At 41.2% G+C, this 19,370-nt stretch overlaps 2 protein-coding genes across 2 annotated transcripts in view; both read left to right on the top strand.

Annotated features, from left to right (window-relative positions):
* Window positions 1-9,520: 9,520 nt before the first annotated feature.
* Window positions 9,521-10,483, top strand: LOC102759942 (olfactory receptor 51I2). The gene has a single exon (XM_006762344.1). The coding sequence runs from the start codon at window positions 9,521-9,523 to the stop codon at window positions 10,481-10,483; it is 963 nt and encodes a 320-aa protein (XP_006762407.1).
* A 5,078-nt stretch (window positions 10,484-15,561) lies between these two features.
* LOC102759658 (olfactory receptor 51I2-like) overlaps window positions 15,562-19,370 on the top strand; it is a 6,278-nt gene continuing 2,469 nt past the window's right edge. Inside the window, exon 1 of the mRNA XM_015563019.1 lies at window positions 15,562-15,958. Within this exon, the coding sequence (XP_015418505.1) occupies window positions 15,562-15,958 (397 nt within the window). The remainder of the gene's footprint in view (window positions 15,959-19,370) is intronic.

Genomic DNA, 19,370 nt, shown 5'->3' with positions numbered 1-19,370 from the left:
AAGATAACTCATACAGTTTGTGTGTGCTATGCCAAGATTTGAAATTACATTTGATGATCAAATATAGTTACTTAATTTCCATGTTATATTGCTTCCTGTTTAACATCTGCCATTTATTTCCTCAGCCTGTGCAAATTCTGTTTTCTCTCTGCTGTGTGCTTAATGAGATGAATGACTATGTGTTTTGAGAGTTAACCCTGCCCTGTTGTGGGCAACAAATCCAGATTACTCTTCATTTTCTACATCCTGCTTCTTTCCAGATTAAGGGAGAGTAATATTTTTGTCTATTTACCTCTTGCACCTTCTCAATCGTATCTCCCTTTTTTTTTAAATGTATTTTGTATCTGTCAAACAGTTCAAGTGTCCAAGTTTTAACTTAGCTATAAGATTTAATAAAATTCTACTTTAAATTTTGCTAAGTGTCCTGGCTATTGACTTTATATTTATAGAATCCTAAAAAACCCTATTTTAAGATACAAGAGGTTTTCTAATCTTCTTTCCCACCAGTGCAGGAATCCTGATAGGTACCATTTGTATAACTGTAAAGATTCTAATGAATCTTTTCTCAGGATCTGATGAAAAGCTGAAATCTGACTGCAATCCTTGGGCCTACATTTTCCCTCAGTAGCTTTACTGAACAAACCTTGGAAGAGATTTCAACCTGTGGGCTCTTGCTTAAGAGGAGGGATCCTCGGATCATTCAACTATGATTCCCTGCTCAGAGCAGTCAAGTCATGCAGCCAATCAATGCAGCCAGAACAGGACTGAGGAAAGAGAGAGAATGGAAGAAAGAGGTAACTTCCCTAAAGAAACAAAGAGATGCCCATGCTCTGTGAAAGTGGAGATTCAGGTCTTTGGCCTCACTCCGAATAATGAGGTCCCCACAACCTCCATCTGCTTCTGACTTCCTATTCATTACTATATCTCCGTTAAACCCTCCTGCCTACTTCCATATGCCTAAGAGGATGGTCAAACAGACAATTTAATAAAATGTGTATATCTTGCTCCCAAATTCCTCCCTGTGTCCCACCAAAGTCCAACATATTCATATTCTATTTCTGTCTTTCCTACCCTTCCCGCTGCCCTATGATTTTTATTTTTAAAAAGTCATCTAAAGACTTGTATGCCAATATTCATAGCAGCACTATTTACAATAGTCAAAAGGTGGAAATAACCCAAGTGTTCATCAACAGCTGAACAGATAAACATAATGTGGTATACACGTACAATGGAATATTGTTCAACCATTAAAAAAGGAACAAAATTCTGATACATGCTACAAGATGGATGAACTCTGAGAATATTATGTCAACTGAAATAAGCAAAACACAAAAGGACAACTATTGTATGACTCCATTTATGTAAGGTATAGAAAATCGGCAAATTCATAGAGACAGAAAGCTGAATAGAGGTTACCAAGGGCTGAAGGGAGGGGAGGATGAAGAGTTACTATTGAATGGATACAGAATTTCAGTTTGGATGATGAAAAAGTTGTAGAAATGGATAGTGGTGATGGTTGTACAAAAATGTGAATATACTTAACCCCACTAGGTTGTATACTTAAAAAAAGTTAAATAAATTTAAATGTTAAATGATAAATTTTATGTTATATGTTTTACTACAATACTTACCAAAGAAATAATAAACTATTTCCTTATCAATGTTATGTCAAGAACATGTTGAAATGATTGTACTAGTATTTTGGTTATATTGGACTAAAGAAAATATATTATTTAAAGTTTTTTCTCTTTATTGATTAAGGTATTACATATGGTCCTTATCGCCCCATTGGTCCGCCCCCCGAACCCCCCACTCATGCCTTCACCTCTCTATTGTCTGTGTCCATTGGTTAGGCCTATATGCTTGCATATAAGTCCTTTGGTTGATCTCTTCCCCTTACCCCCACCTCCCCCTCCTTCCCTCCGAGGTTTGAAGGTCTGATTCATGCTTCTCTGTCTCTAGATCTGTTTTTGTTCATCAGTTTATGTTGCTCATTATATTCCACAAATGAGTGAGATCATGTGATCTTTATCTTTCTCTGAATGGCTTATTTCACTTAGCATAATGCTCTCCAGTTCTATCCATGCTGTTGCAAATGGTAAGAATTCCTTCTTTTTACCACAGGTAGTATAGTGGCCTAGAGAGGATGATATTTAATCCCTTGCATTACTGGGAGACATAGCCCTGGGATGGGATTTGGGAGCTCTGAGCTATTATTTCTTCTGGGAGCTCTGAGCTATTGTTTCTTTTCTGCCACTAGGTGAGTGGCCTTATCTAATGGATGTAATCTCTGAGCATTAAGAAGCCAAGAACAGTTCCAAAGTGCCTGTAAAGCTGAAACCCTTCAGGGACCCCTTCCCTGAGGCCACACCTGCTGTTTTCCCAAACATGGTACCAACTCAATCTCCTACTCCCTGAATCTACCACTTAAGGCTCTTTCCAAAAACCAATCCTGCTCTCAAAGATTGGGGATTGCCCACCCCAGGAGTAGTCACAGGCTCTCTAAAAGGAAGCCCAGTTCAACAGAAAGAGCAGACAGTTCTGTGACTTTGAAGTCAATTCACCCTCTGTGAGGCTTGTTATCCTCATCTGTTTATTAGGGATGACAACGGTACTTACCCACAAGAGTTTTATGAGAATTGTGTACAATCATCCATGTAAAATACTTGGGATAGTATTTAGTACAAAGTATGTAGTCAATAAGTATTCGTTATTATTACTTCCATGGAGGAGGCAAGTAATAATCCCTGCCTGACAGGATATTGGAAGCATAGAAATGTGTGTTCTGATATGACAAGCAAGTCACACAGAGTTTGTTTTTAAATCACTCATTGAGTCACATTAACCTGGGAGTGTGGAACTTAAAAACTGGCCTTTCCCCTCTTCCACCCCCCGCCCCCCGCCCCTCTGCCCCCTGGGTCTTACACACACCAGTACCAGGTCTGAGGTTGGGGGATGGGGAAAAGGAAGGGAATAGTATGGTGGATGAAAGAGGTGGGATTTAAATAGGATTGAAATGACTGATCTTATGCACTAGAGGATGAAGACCAACAGAAAGGTCATAGTTTTTAAAGCTGTTCCAGAAAAAAATCACTGTATTCTAGAAGATGGCAAACTAAAGTGGGGTATGGCCATTGTTTATTCCTTGTTCACATGAACTAGGGTTCTGAGCGAGTGTTTGCCTTCTGGTTCCCATTGGTCAGGAAGAGCTTCCAGGAGGATGCCCTCTGGGTGCTTGAGAGCTGAGTTAACTAATAGAGGTGGCCCCAGGCAGGCAGCCACTGTGCTGCGGTGAGAGAACTCTGGGACTCAGGCAACTGCTCATCAGAGTGAGTATATCTTTCCCAGTGAAAAAGTGTCTCCAGGGACTGAAGACCAAAAAACACTGTCCCGTTCCCAGCCATGTTTATGTTGGCCTGGTCAGTGAAGGGCACTAGTTTAGGTAGCCAAGTCCCCTTGAGAGTCAGAGTCTGAGTGAGATTGCCCCATATGTAGGACAGTACATCCCCCAGTAATTTCATTGAGGCTTCCATCTCAGTAGTACATCATTTATCCCAAACTGGATTAACAAAAAATAAGGGCAGAACATAATCTTTTTTTGTTTCTAGTAAGAGAGCTCTCCCCAGCCTTTTTTATAATTGAAGGCAAGATTTACTCTCAGTATATGTTTATGACCAGAGATTACCAGCATCACATTTTTGAGTTTCTTTCCCACAGTGATCACCACCAATTCTTTAGCTGGTGCCAAAAGTCATGCTTAGTAGTCATTTCTTTGATGTCATTCAATGTTAAATATTCAAAAATCATTTCAGTGTTCCAGGCCCTGTAAAAGGTGAAGAGAATCCAAAAATAAAGACTAGACGGTATTGTAGTGAGTGTTGTGGACGAAAGGGACCACATGCTAACCTGGCAAGCTCAGGGAAGGCCTGCATGGCAGTCTTGCAAACTCAGAGACCTAAAGTAACTGATAGATCCTCCCTTCCCCCAACTGGTGGGTGGAGTATGACATAACCTGCAGCCCGGAAATACCTGAATGACTAACCATGTACCTTATATGGACTATACATTGGACCACCAATCCACACCTGCCAAATACCCTAAACCCTTGTTCCTATATGGACCATAAATTAAGCCACCAATCAGCGTGCACCAAGAACAATAAGCCCCCATTCCTTCCCATTCTGCCCCTCAAAAGGCGTGCCCACCTCTGCAGGTGCTATTGTTCTCCCCTTGCGAAGCAGCCCGGCAGGTCCTTCTCTAATAAAGCCTGTAGTCCTGGTTTTTGGCCTCTGCCTGATCTTTCAGTAACCACAAAGGATGGTCTGAAATTAAACTTTAAATAAAAGCAGTTATGGTGGGCAGTTATGTCCTAGGCCAGTATCTTCACTGACAAGGTCAACCTTCACCTTAACTGAGCCTATCTGTCTTTTTGCATCTATGATAACATACCCTTGAAATGTCTGGGTAACTTGTAACTTCTGGACCCCAAATGTGTTGGGCTCCAGGACAGATACCACAAATTCCTTCATTATCATGTTAACTGTTCCTGCACCCACCTAAGTATGTGTCCATCATTTTACTTTTTATCCAATCCCAGGGGTTTCCCCACTTTGCTTTCTCCCGCCTCTCTAGTCTATCACCAATGGATTTCTTGTAATTCACCCACATCCCTTTCCTTTGATTGCAAATGTATAAATACAAATGTAACCCATCATTCTCCAGAGCATTACTTCAGTTCCTTGAGGTTCTGCTTCCCAGCATATGTCAACAGTCTGGCTCAAATAAACTCACAAGAATTCTTTACAGGTTTCAATAGTTTTTTTTGTGTTAACAGTGTCAAATAGAGTCCAAAAGATAAGAGATAATAAGTGTTAGCAAGGGTATGGCGAAAAGGAAACCCTGTGTACTGTTGGTGAGAATGTCACTGGAGAAACCACTGTAGAATATATGGAAGGTCCTCAAAAAAAAAAAGAAAAAAAAACCGTATGATTCAGCAATCCCAACTTTGTCTGGATATATATCCAAAGGAACTGAAATCATTATCTCAAAGAGATATCTATACTCCCATATTAAGTGCAGTGTTATTCACAACAGCCCAGATATTGGAAACCACCTAAGTGCCTGTCGATAAACAAATGGATAAAGCAAATGTGACATATATGTTATACAATAGTCAGCCTTAAAAACAAAAAAGGAAATCCTGCCATTTACGACCAGATCAATGAATCTGAAAGACATTGTGTTAGGTAAAATAAACCAAACAGAAAAAGACAAATACTGCATGGTATCACTTCCATGTGGAATACATCTCTGCCTCAGATGAGTCCAACAGCCTTCCACTCCTCCTGCAGGAGCGGGAGCTCCTTCGCACATGGTCTAAGTGTAACTGGACAATCAGTGGGCCAGGGCTGCCTGTCACTACTTGAGCCAATTGAGCAGAGACAGGGTTGAACCGTATATGAGCGCTTATTCCAATAATGCCAGCAGCATGGGTGAGCAGCTGTTCATCCACAAAATCTGCTCCTTCCCCTCTCCCCCACTATAAATCAGCTGCTTATATTGGTTAGAAGGAGGAAGATTACATGGGGAAGGAAGTAAAAGGGATAAGAATGGGTATGCAAAATGGGCTATTTACAGGCAATGTGGGCTGGGAGTTCGCAAAGACCTGCAAGTATGCAAAGGGCTGGGGGATTCAAAGGGCTGATGACTCTGGTTTCTGCAACAAGGTTGTTAATCTTTCCATCATAACAGGCAGCTCCTGGATGTGGAGGATGGGCTGAATTTCCAGGTGAGCTTCCAGGTCCCAGCCAGGTTGGAATGAGCTTTCTTTTATCAGAACAAAACAATTAGTTATAAGATAAAAAAAAATTTCTAAGGATCTAATGTTTAATGTGATTATGAGAGTTAATAATTCAATATTGTATAATTGAAATTTGCTGAGAATAGAACTTAAATAGTCTCAGAAAATAAAGATAAATATGTGAAGTGATGAATATGTAATTGACTCAATGGTGGGAATCCTTTCACAATGTATATGTATATAAAATCATCACATTGTACACTTCAAGTATATTACAACTTTATTTCTTACTTGTACCTCAATACATGCATAAATTAACTCAAAATTGATCTCTGATCTAAATGTAAAAAAATTTCTAATGTGAGTATAAATCTAAAACTTTTAGAAAAACATGGGAGAAAATCTTCAGGATCCAAGGCAAAGCTTTCTTAGTATTGACACCAAAAACATAATTTATTTAAGAAAATTTTCATAAATTGAGCTTCATTCCGATTAAAACCTGTTGCTATATCGAGATTCAGTTGAAAGGATAAAAAGACCACCTACAGAGCAGGAGAATATATATACATACAAAATTTCCCTTAAGAGGGAAAAAGTAGACAGGCTGGACCCCGTTCAGCTGGGAAAGTGCAATCAAAGTCGAAGAGAAGTCGAATGGGTCCATAGAAAACAGCTCCAGGTCAATGACCTTAGTCCAAATTGATTTATGAAACATCTGAGGCCACAGCTATTTTGGGGGTGAAGAAAGAACAGAGACAGGCCTTGTATGTGATGAGAAATAGAACAAGAATTAGAACCCGTGTCTGACTGGTTCTGTAGTTCTGATGAGGAAAATAAGACTTTCTCTTTTTTTGGTGGCCTAGCAGCCTGACTCTGTACCTAGTTAATCAGTATCCCTAATGCACTATCTTGTTAGCCTATAATCAAGTCACTGCCCCTTCCTTAATTATCTGGTCTTGCAAGAACTGTTTACCTAAATACTCACATTTTACAGGGGCCATAAACCATGAACCATACACAACCCCCAGAGGAGGTTCTCAGCGCTAGTGCTAGGCCAGGCCTTTAAGTGTGGTCTCATGGCCCCCATCACGGGGCTTTTTGCAAAGCCCTCAAAAGGTCTGGAAGTCTTATCCATATTTGGGGGACAAAGAAACCAAAGGGTATAAAGAGAAAGCTTTCTCCATATTGGCTTGCTCAGGATTTGAAAACAGGCTTCCCTGAGTCAGGGTACTAGTGCATCTGGAAATAAATGGGTTTATCCTGAATCTCAGAGTACTCCTGTGTATTTTTCAGTTGCCTGGTAAATTCTCTAACAGTTCATGTTCTTTTCACTGTCCATGCCCCCCTTCAAGCCCCCCCTTGTACCTGCCTGATTCATTAGGTCAGTCCTAGGCTAGAAGTGTGGGCACAATCTTTGTCAGCCAAGTCTGGAGCTATAAGCCCAGAGTCCTGGTGTCTGTACCAGAATGAGAGCTGAGTTTTTAGAACAGTGTTTGTGGGCCTTTCAGAAGTCTGCTCCCTCTCTACCTCCTCTAGGAAGCCTTCCCTGACTCCCTCAGCCTGGGTTAGGCCAACACTTCTAGGCTCACAACACATCACTCTGTATCCCTACCCACTGCAAAGACTGGGAACTCCTGTAGGACTCATCCTGAAGCCTCACCAGGAATGTTGTCCTGGAAAGATTTCAAATGCAGATGGGCCTTTGAAGCTGGTAATCTCTGAATGTCATCATTTAAACCTCATGGGGTATTGTAGAGTCTATGATTCTGTCTCTCTTTCGCATTTAGTGTTTACTTCCTCTACACAATTCCCCTGATTCCAAAGACTCCCCAACTTTTTTATTCCCCAGGAACCTGAGTGGAGTGTTTCCTCTGTGGCCCAAACCTCGCCTTCCCTGAAGATTGGGCACTGCTACTAAGGCGTCTCTGTGCTCTGAGATAAAACAAGTCCTCTGCCACAAAGACATCCTGGACTTCTGCAGCATGTGGAGTGGCAGAGCAGCCTGGGAAACAGCCAGGGTGAGTAACTGGGGCCCCAACACACCTGCCTCTTCACTTCTTAGACGGGTGACTGCCAGCACCTTAGCCTCAGATGGAGATATCAGTGGGCAGGTCTGGAAATAATGCAGAGAAGAAGAAAAATCGGTCTTGGACAATAAAAGAGACAGTAGTCTCATCCCTTGCTTGAAAAAAAAGGGTCTGAGGAGGCTGCCTAGCTGAGGTTCAGAGAGTTACAGGTCAGAGATGAACTGGATTCCCAGACCACATTTCTGGGGAGAGAAGAGGAGTGGATGAGACAATGTGTCAAGTCCTCTTCCCATCTGGCGTTATCATCAGTTTTGTTTTTTATTTATTTTTGTTGACACTATTACAGATGTCCCTATTTCCACCCCCTTTCCCACCTCCACACATCCTTCACATCTCCCTTACCTCTGGCCACCACCTCACTATTGTCTGTGTCTGCGTTATGCATATATGTTCGTTGGCTAATCCCTTCACCTTCCCCCTCCCGTCGGGCAGCTATCAGTCTGTTCCTTGTATCCAGGCATCTGTTTCTATTTTGTTCATCATTTTATTTTGTTCATTAGATTCCAGATTATTTTTATACTCTAATATCAAAAAAAATTTAATTTGGGTAATCATTTCCTTATTTAAGAAAGTTTTGGACAGGCTCTTTCCTGAATAATTCTTTATTTCCAAAAGTACTTTCACATATCTGTAACTTCTTTTATCCCTTTGACTTTTTACAAAATACATCTGTTCAAATTCTGTTGGGCTTCTCTGCTTGTTGCTCATCTTTGAATGGGGTGAGTTCCACCAGAGCTTCATATTTGCTCAAAATAGTATCTGAGAGAGAAGGAATGGAGATGCAGAACTGATACTACGGGCAAATTTATTTCCTTTTAAAGTCTTCAACTAGAATATGCATAATCCTCAGCTCTAGAAGCAACCCCCACACACCTAAATTAAAAGAAAAGAAAAAAAAAAGTCATTCCTACCTTCAGAGCAAGCCCATGCTATTGGCTAAATATGGCATAACTGTACACCCCAGTGTTCAGACTAAAACTCTTTTTGCTCACAGACCTATTTTTGGTGGTTGCTAAAGAAATCTCTGCTAAAAGGTATTTGGTGGTGGTATCTCCTATGTTCTTTTATTAATCTATGTGTGAAGAGATCAGTGTTTCACACTATGAAATGATACTTTTATAGTCAATAAGTTAAAATGTAGTTATTAACTAGCTTGCTTTTAGATGCAGTATTCTGTTATATTAAATACATTGGGGTAACACTGGTTAATAACGTCAGATAAATTCCAGATGTACAACTTTATAATACAGTGTCAGTATATTCCATTATGTGCTAACCATCTCAAGTCCTTCCATCATCCTATATTTGACCCATTTTACCTTCTTCATCTGCCCACACCCCTCGTCCCCTCTGGTAACCATCATTCTATTGTCTGAACCTATGAATTTGTCTGTTTGTTATTTGTCCATTTGTTGCATTATGATTTATATCCCACATATTGGGGAGGGGGGGGGAGACAAGAATCATAAGATTGCAGTATATTTTTAAATCTATACATTTTATATTTGGTATTGTTTGTGAACCCAGTCACCTAATATGAGAATTGGGGTGTTTCCATTAATTTTGTCATATCTCCTTATTTTTCTGCCCAGTTTCAGGTCAAATCTTTCTAGAGTTAATCTGTCCTCCAAAGATGCTTCATTCCCAGTCTTATGTCAACATCTCCTTCTTCCAGCCAGCTTCCTTCCTGATGATTGGCATCCCAGGGCAGGAGGCCGCTCATGGCTGGATCTCCATTCCCTTCTCCTGCATGTACACTGTGGCCCTCACTGGAAACTGCCTCATCCTCCTGGCTGTGAGGAGGACTCCCAGCCTGCACCAGCCCATGTACTACTTCCTGTCCATGCTGGCCCTCACTGATGTGGGTCTCACCTTGTCCACAATGCCCACCACCCTGGCTGTGCTCTGGTTTGACCATCGTCTCATCGCCTTCAATGCCTGCCTGGTGCAGATGTTCTTCCTCCACTCCTTCTCTGTGGTGGAGTCCTCGGTGCTCCTGGCCATGTCATTTGACCGCTTTGTGGCCATCTCCAACCCCCTGCGCTATGCAGCTGTCCTCACAAACAACGTCATCATCAGAATTGGACTGGCCATTGTGGCTAGAGCCACTGTGTCCCTATTCCCAGTACCCTTCTTACTGAAGCGACTGAACTTTTGCCCTGGCAAGATCCTCCTGTCCCATTCATTCTGTTTCCATGCAGATGTCATGAAAAAGGCCTGTGATGACATTACTGTGAACATCCTTTATGGGCTGTATGTAGTTCTGTCCACAGTGGGTGTAGACTCCCTGCTTATTGTGCTATCTTATACCCTGATTCTTCATACAGTGATTGGTCTGGCTGCTCCCAAAGAACGCATTCGGGCCCTCAACACTTGTGTTTCTCATATCTTAGCTGTTCTGGTTTTCTACATCCCAGTCATAGGTGTATCCATGATCCACCGCTTTGGAAGGCACCTGCCTCAAATTGTGCATGCTCTTATTGCCTATGTGTACCTGGTAGTACCCCCTGTGCTTAACCCCATCATCTACAGTGTGAAATCCAAGCCCATCAGGGAGGCCATGCTCAGAGTGCTGAGGAAGAAGGGGCAAGGCTGATCAAACCAAGAATCAGCCACGGAGCCTGAGGAAAACATGGCCAAACAGTCATATCTTATGTCCAGAAAACCCTTGTTTAGAGCCTTGACCCAGATACATAATCAGGAGTATGGCAGGCAAATGGAAACCCTTAGACTGATGGGTGAAGAACAGTCCTGATTCATTTCTTCACTCATTAATTTCAGCTATTTTATTCAGTGTTTGCTTGTGTACGAATCTGTGCTCATTAATAGATATATTAAAATGAACTGTGCACGATCTCTCCCCTTCTATGGAGGACAGAGGCTTGTAAATACACAACTAAAACCAAATGTAATGAGGCTGCAATAGGTACACACTAAGTGCTGGAGGAACCTCAAAGAGAGTTTACTGCTTTGTTGAGAGGAAACATAAAGGAAACAGGTAAGAAGGAGGCTGAAAGGTGAGGAGCAGTTAGTCAGGCAGAAAAGGTGGGCAAGGGGAAGGCACACCTAGTAAAGGGGGGCGGGGGAAAACTGAGGTGTGGAATTATTTGGTTTGCTTGCATAAAGGTGAGTGGGCATATGTGGCTCAGAATTTGTGTGAGTCTTGGAGGAAAGACAGAAGATGAGCTAAGTATGATGAGCAGTGGTGAGACTTCCTGGATCTTTCAGACCTGATTGAAACATTTGTCCTTTGTTCTTTGTTTATAAGTCAGGCATGGCGCCCTAGCCAGTTTGACTCAATGGATAGATGATCAGCCTATAAATCTAAGGCACGCAGGTTCAATTCCTATCAAGGGCACCTACCTCAGTTGCAAGCCTACCTACCTCCCCTGCCCCAGCCCTGGTCAGGCCACATGCAGGAGGCAACCAATCAATGTGCTTCTCTATATCTTTCCCTTTCTCCTCCACACTCTCTAGAAATCAATAGAAAATATTCTTGTGTAAAGATTTAAAAATATATAAAAGTCAGGCATAAAAATGCTATTACATTGTAAAATGCTGCACCAGTTTAACTGTGTATATTGGATTGAAAAGATGAAAGTAGAAGAGAAAAAGAGTGCAAAGAAAACATTTTGGAAGTTGTTGTAAGAGTCTGGAAAGAAAAGAATGGAAGCTAAAATTATGAGTGTCACCAGTAATGGGAAAAATGTAGATTTTTTTTAAATTATATCTCTGCATTTCCTTTAACTCTCCTTGGCAACACACAATAGCCCACACATTCCCAATGCTCAGAAAAACATAAGCACAGAGCCTCCTTTGTGACCTGTAGCTCAGACATCCCTGGGGAGCAGCAACTCACTAAGGCATCCAGCCAGTGGTATAAAGGTAACATCTTAGTTGCAGAGTTATCTTGGGCTCCTTCAGAATGTCTACAGGCAGAGAGGACTGTGACAACAAGCAGGGTGAGTAACTTGAGGCCCAGGCACAGTCCCATTTATATTATTTAGAAGAAGAGTGCCTGGTTAGTGAGTCTGACATGCCCTCTCTGTCAGCTGCTCCCAGCTGCTGCCTGGTGCAGGAGCCAATGTGATGGTGGATGAGCAGACGGCAGAAGCTGGAGGAAAGGTAAGGAGGTCTGTTTAGGGCCATAGACCTCCATGGATGTCAGGTCTATGGCCCCGAAAAAGGGATAGGAAGTGAATAAGGCTCCTCTCCCGAAGCACTGAGATTGCTCCAGTCAGATAATTATCAGAAACACAGACTCTGTGTCCAAGTAAATTACTACCCTTTTGTTTCTCTAATTGGGGCCACAGTATGAGGGTATCTTAAGATCCCATCCAAGATAGCATCCTGCCAGTGACCTGAATGCTTGGTGTCTCAACCCTCACTATGAGATTGTCCTTCAATTCTTCCAATAAAGAGAGCCGCTTAGAAAAGCATTTGGCTTATATGTATTTTAAAACTAACTACCACCATAGAGCATTAGATACTGCCTCCATCATATTACATATTTACCACTTCTGATTTGTGAAAACAGAAAAGTACTTGGCTTGGGGTAAAGAGGGCATGACTGTTTCTAGGCAACTTGACATTCCCAGACACACCTGGTCATAAGGTAACAGAGTCTTAGAGTAATACAATAGAAATGATTTCATTCCTGGGGGAGACCTACAATTTTTAAATATCTTTGACCTGTTAGTGTCCTGGAGATAATAATATAAGGCCAAACCTACCTTGATTTCCAAGTTTAAGTGACTGCTTTGGGAATTCATGGGAATCAGAAAACATGGCAATCCATTTATTCTACCAAAATGGGCATTTTAGTAAAAGCACACACCAAAAAAAAACCTGAACTTTCATCACACAGAATCCCTTCCCAATGCGATCCCTCATAACACTGTAACAGTCACAATACATAAAAAGAGCCACCACCTGGATACAAGGGAAAAATTAGCTTGATTGTATAAGAGTTGTCCCTAATTTTTGGCAACAGTCTTAAATGGTGCTCTATAATGTCAACCTTGTGAGCTCTAAGTTTCCTGTAATATACAGCTTAACTTTACATTTGGATCTTTCCAACACAGCCAAGAACAATAGATCACAAAAATATCTAACAGTTCATCAGACCTACAGACCAACTAGACAAGTTCTAACCTAAGGGATTGAGGATTTCTGAATTACTCAAAAATAGATAAATCAATAGAGGATAAAAGTAAAAGAATTATGATATTTATCCCAGGTAAAAATTAATCCTCATATTTCTGCAAGTTATATACAGAGGGCAAAATTCACCTGCTATTCTGATTCAAACTATGAATATCAGGGGAGCATTTTTTGGATTGATCCTATGAAAACCCAAATAAGATTGGATAAAAATAATATCTATTGTATTAATCTGAAGGAGCCACTGGTTTTTACTATATACAAACAACATAATATAAATTATGAACAAACATATGCATCTAAGAGATGCTGTACTATGGATTGGGATGGAAGGGAACTAGATTAAAGAGTAGGGAGTTTTCATTCGGCTCTTCATTGTCTTGTTCACTCATTCATAGTAACTGGAAAAAAAGAGAAAAGTAATTATGAAATCATCAAAATGAAAAAAATGAGATTTAATGAAGTTTCTGAAGAAATGTGATTTGGATTAGTAAAAATAAATAGTAAAAATGAGAAGATGAATAGCGCAATGACTGGCCCTGTAGGAAGAACTCAAAAGCTCACTATGATGGAGGGGTAAACTGGAGATTTTTAGATAAAAAGGAAGGGGTTTTATTTGAAGGGCTCCAAATCATGTCACCATGGAACATAAGAAGAGAACAAGCTCATTCAGATCATCTGGTCCAACCAGCTCCACACCTTACAAATCTCCAGCATCTAGTACTGTCATGGCCAATACAAACAGTGTAAGACTTCACAGTATTTAAGCCAAATAGACCTGAATTCTGATTTTAAATTTTCAAACAAACAACCAAAAATGAGAAGTCTAATATCTGGAACATGAGAGATATTCAATGATTGATAAATTAATAAATGTATTTGCCCAGCATCAAACACTAAAATTAGAAAAGACCCTCTGAGCACTATAAGTGCCTGCATGTATGTCTTTGATTGATGTGTTTCAGTTGGTGTCTGTAGAAATTCTAACTTTGGGTCCTTGGCCCTGCAGCTGTGGACCTCCAGCTAGAGCAGATGTCAGTGCTGATTATTTACAGGGATGCACATTCAAAGGCAAATCAAGGCCTCAAGATGTGTGTGGGAAGGGGCTGAACAAAGCATTTGGCTGGTATAGTAAAGGTTGTGGGGAATGCTACATAAATGGAATGAGGGGTTGATTCCTCAAAAAGCACTGTGTAGCCTGGGTTACAATGGCATCCAGTGACCCTGGCTGATTATCTCTGGGCAAGGGATATTTAGAGAGCATATTTTTTAAGTTTGTATTTACTTTTTTTAAATATATTTTATTGATTTTTTACAGAGAGGAAGGAAGAGAGATAGTTAGAAACATCGATGAGAGAGAAAGATCGATCATCTGCCTCCTGCACATCCCCCACTGGGGATGTGTCCGCAACCCAGGAACATGCCCTTGACCGGAATCGAACCTGGGACCCTTCAGTCCGCAGGCCGATGCTCTATCCGCTGAGCCAAACCGGTTCCAACAAGTTTGTATTTATTGATTTGAGAAAGAGAGAGACACTATGAGAAGGGGATGGGGGAACAGTGATTTGCTGTTTCACGTATTTATGCACTAATTGGTTACTACTTCTATGAGCCTTACAGGGAATCAAACCATGGTGTATCAGAATGATGCTCTAACCAAATAAGCTACCCAGCTAGGGCTGAACACATATATTTAAGTGTCCTCAGTGACCTGGGGAAAATCAACTGTCTCCTCAATTACCCAAACTTACCTAGTACTTATTCTCCTTTTCATCCTGGGACTTCATCATTACTGGGTCTTGACTAAAAGAGAATGTCCAGGGTTTATACTCAGACCTCTCAAACACAAAAAGATCTGAAGTTCTAAAAAACTAGTCCAAGGGAAAGCTCTCACCCTATGGTGGGCTACACAATTTCTCTCATTTCACCTTAGTTAAAATATTTCCCTTCTCTATCAGCAAGGTTATTGTAAGACAATAATGAGAAAACTATGTGAAAGCACTTAGAAATACTGCAAAATGCAGCATGAATAAAATAACAGTAATGACCAAGACAAAGACTATGACGACGACAATGATGATGATGATGATGATGATAATGATGATGGTGTTAATGATTATTTAGAGAGCACTATATATATATTAAAGTATATTAATAAACATCACTTTATTTATTGAAGACTCTGCATGGTAAGGTGAAAAAAGCATAGAAATTAAATTTAGAAACAACCGAATTCTAAATCCATTTCAGTCACTTATTTTCTGGTAATCATGAAGAAGTTAAACTACCCCCCACATTTTGTATTTGTTTTGAGGACATATTCACTAATGTATGCATATTTTTATAACTACTCATAATACAAAGTAAGAACTGAGAAATGGGAAAAAATCATTTAAAAGCATATACAGCATAAATAAATGTTTTCCTAATGGCAGGTGCCCTGTCGATGTCTTTTCTCTGCCCAGACTGAAGAGGTCACATCTTTCTGGAGACTTCTTCTGCCTTCCAACGATGCTCTCTTCCCAATCCTATGTGAACATCTCCTTCTTCCAGCCAGCTTCCTTCCTGATGATTGGCATCCCAGGGCTGGAGGCCGCTCATGGCTGGATCTCCATTCCCTTCTCCTGCATGTACACTGCGGCCCTCACTGGAAATTGCCTCATCCTCCTGGCTGTGAGGAGGACTCCCAGCCTGCACCAGCCCATGTACTACTTCCTGTCCATGCTGGCCCTCACTGATGTGGGTCTCACCTTGTCCACAATGCCCACCACCCTGGCTGTGCTCTGGTTTGACCATCGTCTCATCGCCTTCAATGCCTGCCTGGTGCAGATGTTCTTCCTCCACTCCTTCTCTGTGGTGGAGTCCTCGGTGCTCCTGGCCATGTCATTTGACCGCGGAGCGCATCCGGGCCCTCAACACCTGTGTCTCACACATCCTTGCTGTCTTTGTCTTCTTCATCCCAGGCATCACCATGTCCATGATCCATCGTTTTGGAAGGCACCTGCCTCACATTGTACATTCCCTGGTTGCCTATGTGTACTTGATGGTGCCCCCTGTGCTCAACCCCATCATCTACAGTGTGAAATCCAAGCCCATCAGGGAGGCCATGCTCAGAGTGCTGAGGGAGAAGGGGCAAGGCTGATGAAACCAAGAATCAGCCACGGAGCCTGAGGAAAACGTCGCCAAACAGTCCTATCTTCTGTCCAGAAAACCCTTGTTTAGAGCCTTGACCCAGATACATAATCAGGAGTATGGCAGGCAAATGGAAACCCTTAGACTGATGGGTGAAGAACAGTCCTGATTCTTCCCTTCACTCATTAATTTCAGCTATTTTATTCAGTGTTTGCTTGTGTACGAATCTGTGCTCATTACTAGATACATAATGAACTGTGCACAATCTCTCCCCTTCTTTGGAGGACAGAGGCTTGTAAATACACAACTAAAACCAAATGTAATGCGGCTGCAATAGGTACACACTAAGTGCTGGAGGAATCTCAAAGCAGGTTAACTGCCTTGTTGAGACTAAATCAGAAAGGAAACAGGTAAGAAGGAGGCTGAAAGGTGAGGAGCAGTTAGTCAGGCAGAAAAGGTGGGCAAGGGGAAGGCACACCTAGTAAAGGGGGGCGGGGGACTGAGGTGTGGAATTATTTGGTTTGCTTGCATAAAGGTGAATAGGCATATATGGCTCAAAATTTGTGTGATTAGAGGAAGAAAAGGAGATGAGCTAAGGATGATGGGCAATGGTGAGACTTCTTGGTTCTTTCAGACCTGATTGAAACATTTGTCCTTTGTTCTTTGTTTAAACGTCAGGCAAGAAGCCTGAACCGGTTTAGCTCAATGGATAGACCATCACCCTGTGAATCTAAGGGACACAGGTTCAATTCCAATCAAAGGCACCTACCTCAGTTGCAAGCTCCTCCCCTGCCCCAGCCCTGGTCAGGCCACATTCAAGAGGCAACCAATCAATGTGTTTCTATCTTTCCATCTCTCATCCACACTCTAAAAATCAATAGGAAAATATTCTTGTGTAAGGATTTAAAATCTATATAGAAGCCAGGTATGGAAATGCTATTGCATTGTAAACTGTTGCACCAGTTTAACTGTGTATTCTGGATTGAAAAGGTAAAAGTGGAAGACAAAAAGAATGCAAGGAAAACTCTCTGGGAGTGGTTTTGTAAGAGTCTAGGAAAAAAAAAAGACGATGGAAGCTAAAATTATGCGTGTCACCTATAATGGAAAAAATGTAGATTTTTTAAATTATATCTGTATTTCCTTATAACACTCCTTGGCAACACACATAGCCCACACATTCCCATTCCTCAGAAAAACATAAGCACAGGGCTTCCTTTGTGACCTGAAGCTCAGACATCCCTGGGGAGCAGCAACTCACTAAGGCATCCAGCCAGTGGTATAAAGGTAGCATCTTAGTTGCAGAGTTATCTTGGGCTCCTTCAGAATGTCTACAGGCAGAGAGGCCTGTGACAACAAGGAGGGTGAGTAACTTGAGGCCCAGGCACAGTCCCATTTATATTATTTTGACGAATGGGGTCCAGGTTAGTGAGTCTGACATCCGCTCTCTGTCAGCTGCTCCCAGCTGCTGCCAGGTGCAGGATGGGATGGGGGATGAGCAGATGGCAGATTCTGGAGGAAAGGTAAGGAGGTCTATTTAGGGCCATAGACCCCATGGATGTCAGGTCTATGGTCCCAGAAAAAGGAATAGGAAGTGAATAAGGCTACTCTCCTGAAGTATGGAGATTGCTCCAGTCAGATAATTATCAGAAACCCAGACTCTGTGTCCAAGCAAATTACTACCCCTTTGTTTCTCTTAATGGGGCCACAGTATGAGGGTATTTTAAGACCCCCATCCAAAATAGCACCTGCTGGTGGCCTGAATGCTTGGTGTCTCAACTCTCACGATGAGAGTGTCCTTTAATTCTTCCAATTAAGAAGAGCCTTTTAGAAAAGCATTTGGCTTGTATGTATTTTAAAAATAATTACCACCATATAGCATTAGATAGTGCCTCCATCATATTACATATTTACCATTTCTGATTTGTGAAAAAAGAAAAGTAAATTGGCTTGGGGTAAAGAGAGCATGATTGTTTCTAGGTATCTTAACTTTCCCAGACATATCCAGTCACAAGGTAACAGAATCATAGAGTAGTAAAATGGAAATGATTTCATTCCTGGGGGAAACCTACAATTTTTAAATATCTTTGACCTTTTACTGTCCTGGAGATGATATTGTAAGGCCAAACTTAATCTGATTTCCAGGTTTAAGTGAGTGCTTTGGACTTCACAGGAATCAGAAAACATGACCATCCAACTGTGCTACCAAAATGGGCATTTTAGTAAAACCACACACCAAAAAAAACCTGTCTTTTTATCACAAAGAATCCCTTCCCAATGCCAGGCCCCTCATAACACTGTAATAGTCACAAAACATAAAAAGGAAAGAGCCATCATCTGGATACCAGGGAAAAATTAGCTTGACTGTAAAAGGGTTGTCCCTCATTTGGGGCAACTTGTCTTAAATTGTAGTTTATAATTTTACTCTTGTGAGCTCTAAGGTTCTTTTAATATTCAGCTTAATTTAGCATTTTGATCCTTCCAACACAGCCAAGAGCAATAGATCGCACAAATATCCAACAGCTCATTGGACCTACAGACCAACTAGACAAGTTCTAACCTAGGGGATTGAGGATTCGTGAATTACTCAATAATAGACAAATCAATACAGAATAAAAGAAAAAGAATTGCGATATTCATCCCAGGTAAACATCAATCCTCATATTTCTGCAAGTTATGTAGAGAGGGCAGAATTCACCTGCTATTCTGCTTTAAACTGCCAATAACAGGGAGCATTTCCTGATTGGTCCTATGAAAGCCCCAATAAGATTGGATAAAAATAAATATCACTTGTATTAATCTGAAGGAGCCACTGGTCTTTGCTATATACAAACAACATAGTATAAATTATGAACACACATGTGCATCTAAGAGATGCTGTACTACGGGTTGGGATGGAAGGGAACTAGATTAAAGAGTAGGGAGTTTTCATTCGGCTCTTCATTGTCTTGTTCACTCATTCATAGTAACTGAAAAAAAAGAGGACAGAAATTATGAAAACATCAAAATGAAAAAAATGAGATTTAATGAGGTTTCTGAAAAAATGTGATTTGAATTAGTAAAAGTAAATAGTAAAAATGAGAAGATGAATAGCACGATGACTGGCCCTGTAGGAAGAACTCAAAAGCTCACTATGACAGAGGGGTAAACAGGAGATTTTTAGAGAAAAAGGAAGGGGGTTTATTTGAAGG

This window comes from Myotis davidii, unplaced genomic scaffold (assembly GCF_000327345.1).
Source record: "Myotis davidii unplaced genomic scaffold, ASM32734v1 scaffold58, whole genome shotgun sequence".
In the NCBI taxonomy this organism is placed as follows: domain Eukaryota; kingdom Metazoa; phylum Chordata; class Mammalia; order Chiroptera; family Vespertilionidae; genus Myotis; species Myotis davidii.
This window is presented reverse-complemented; position numbering and strand designations above follow the sequence as displayed.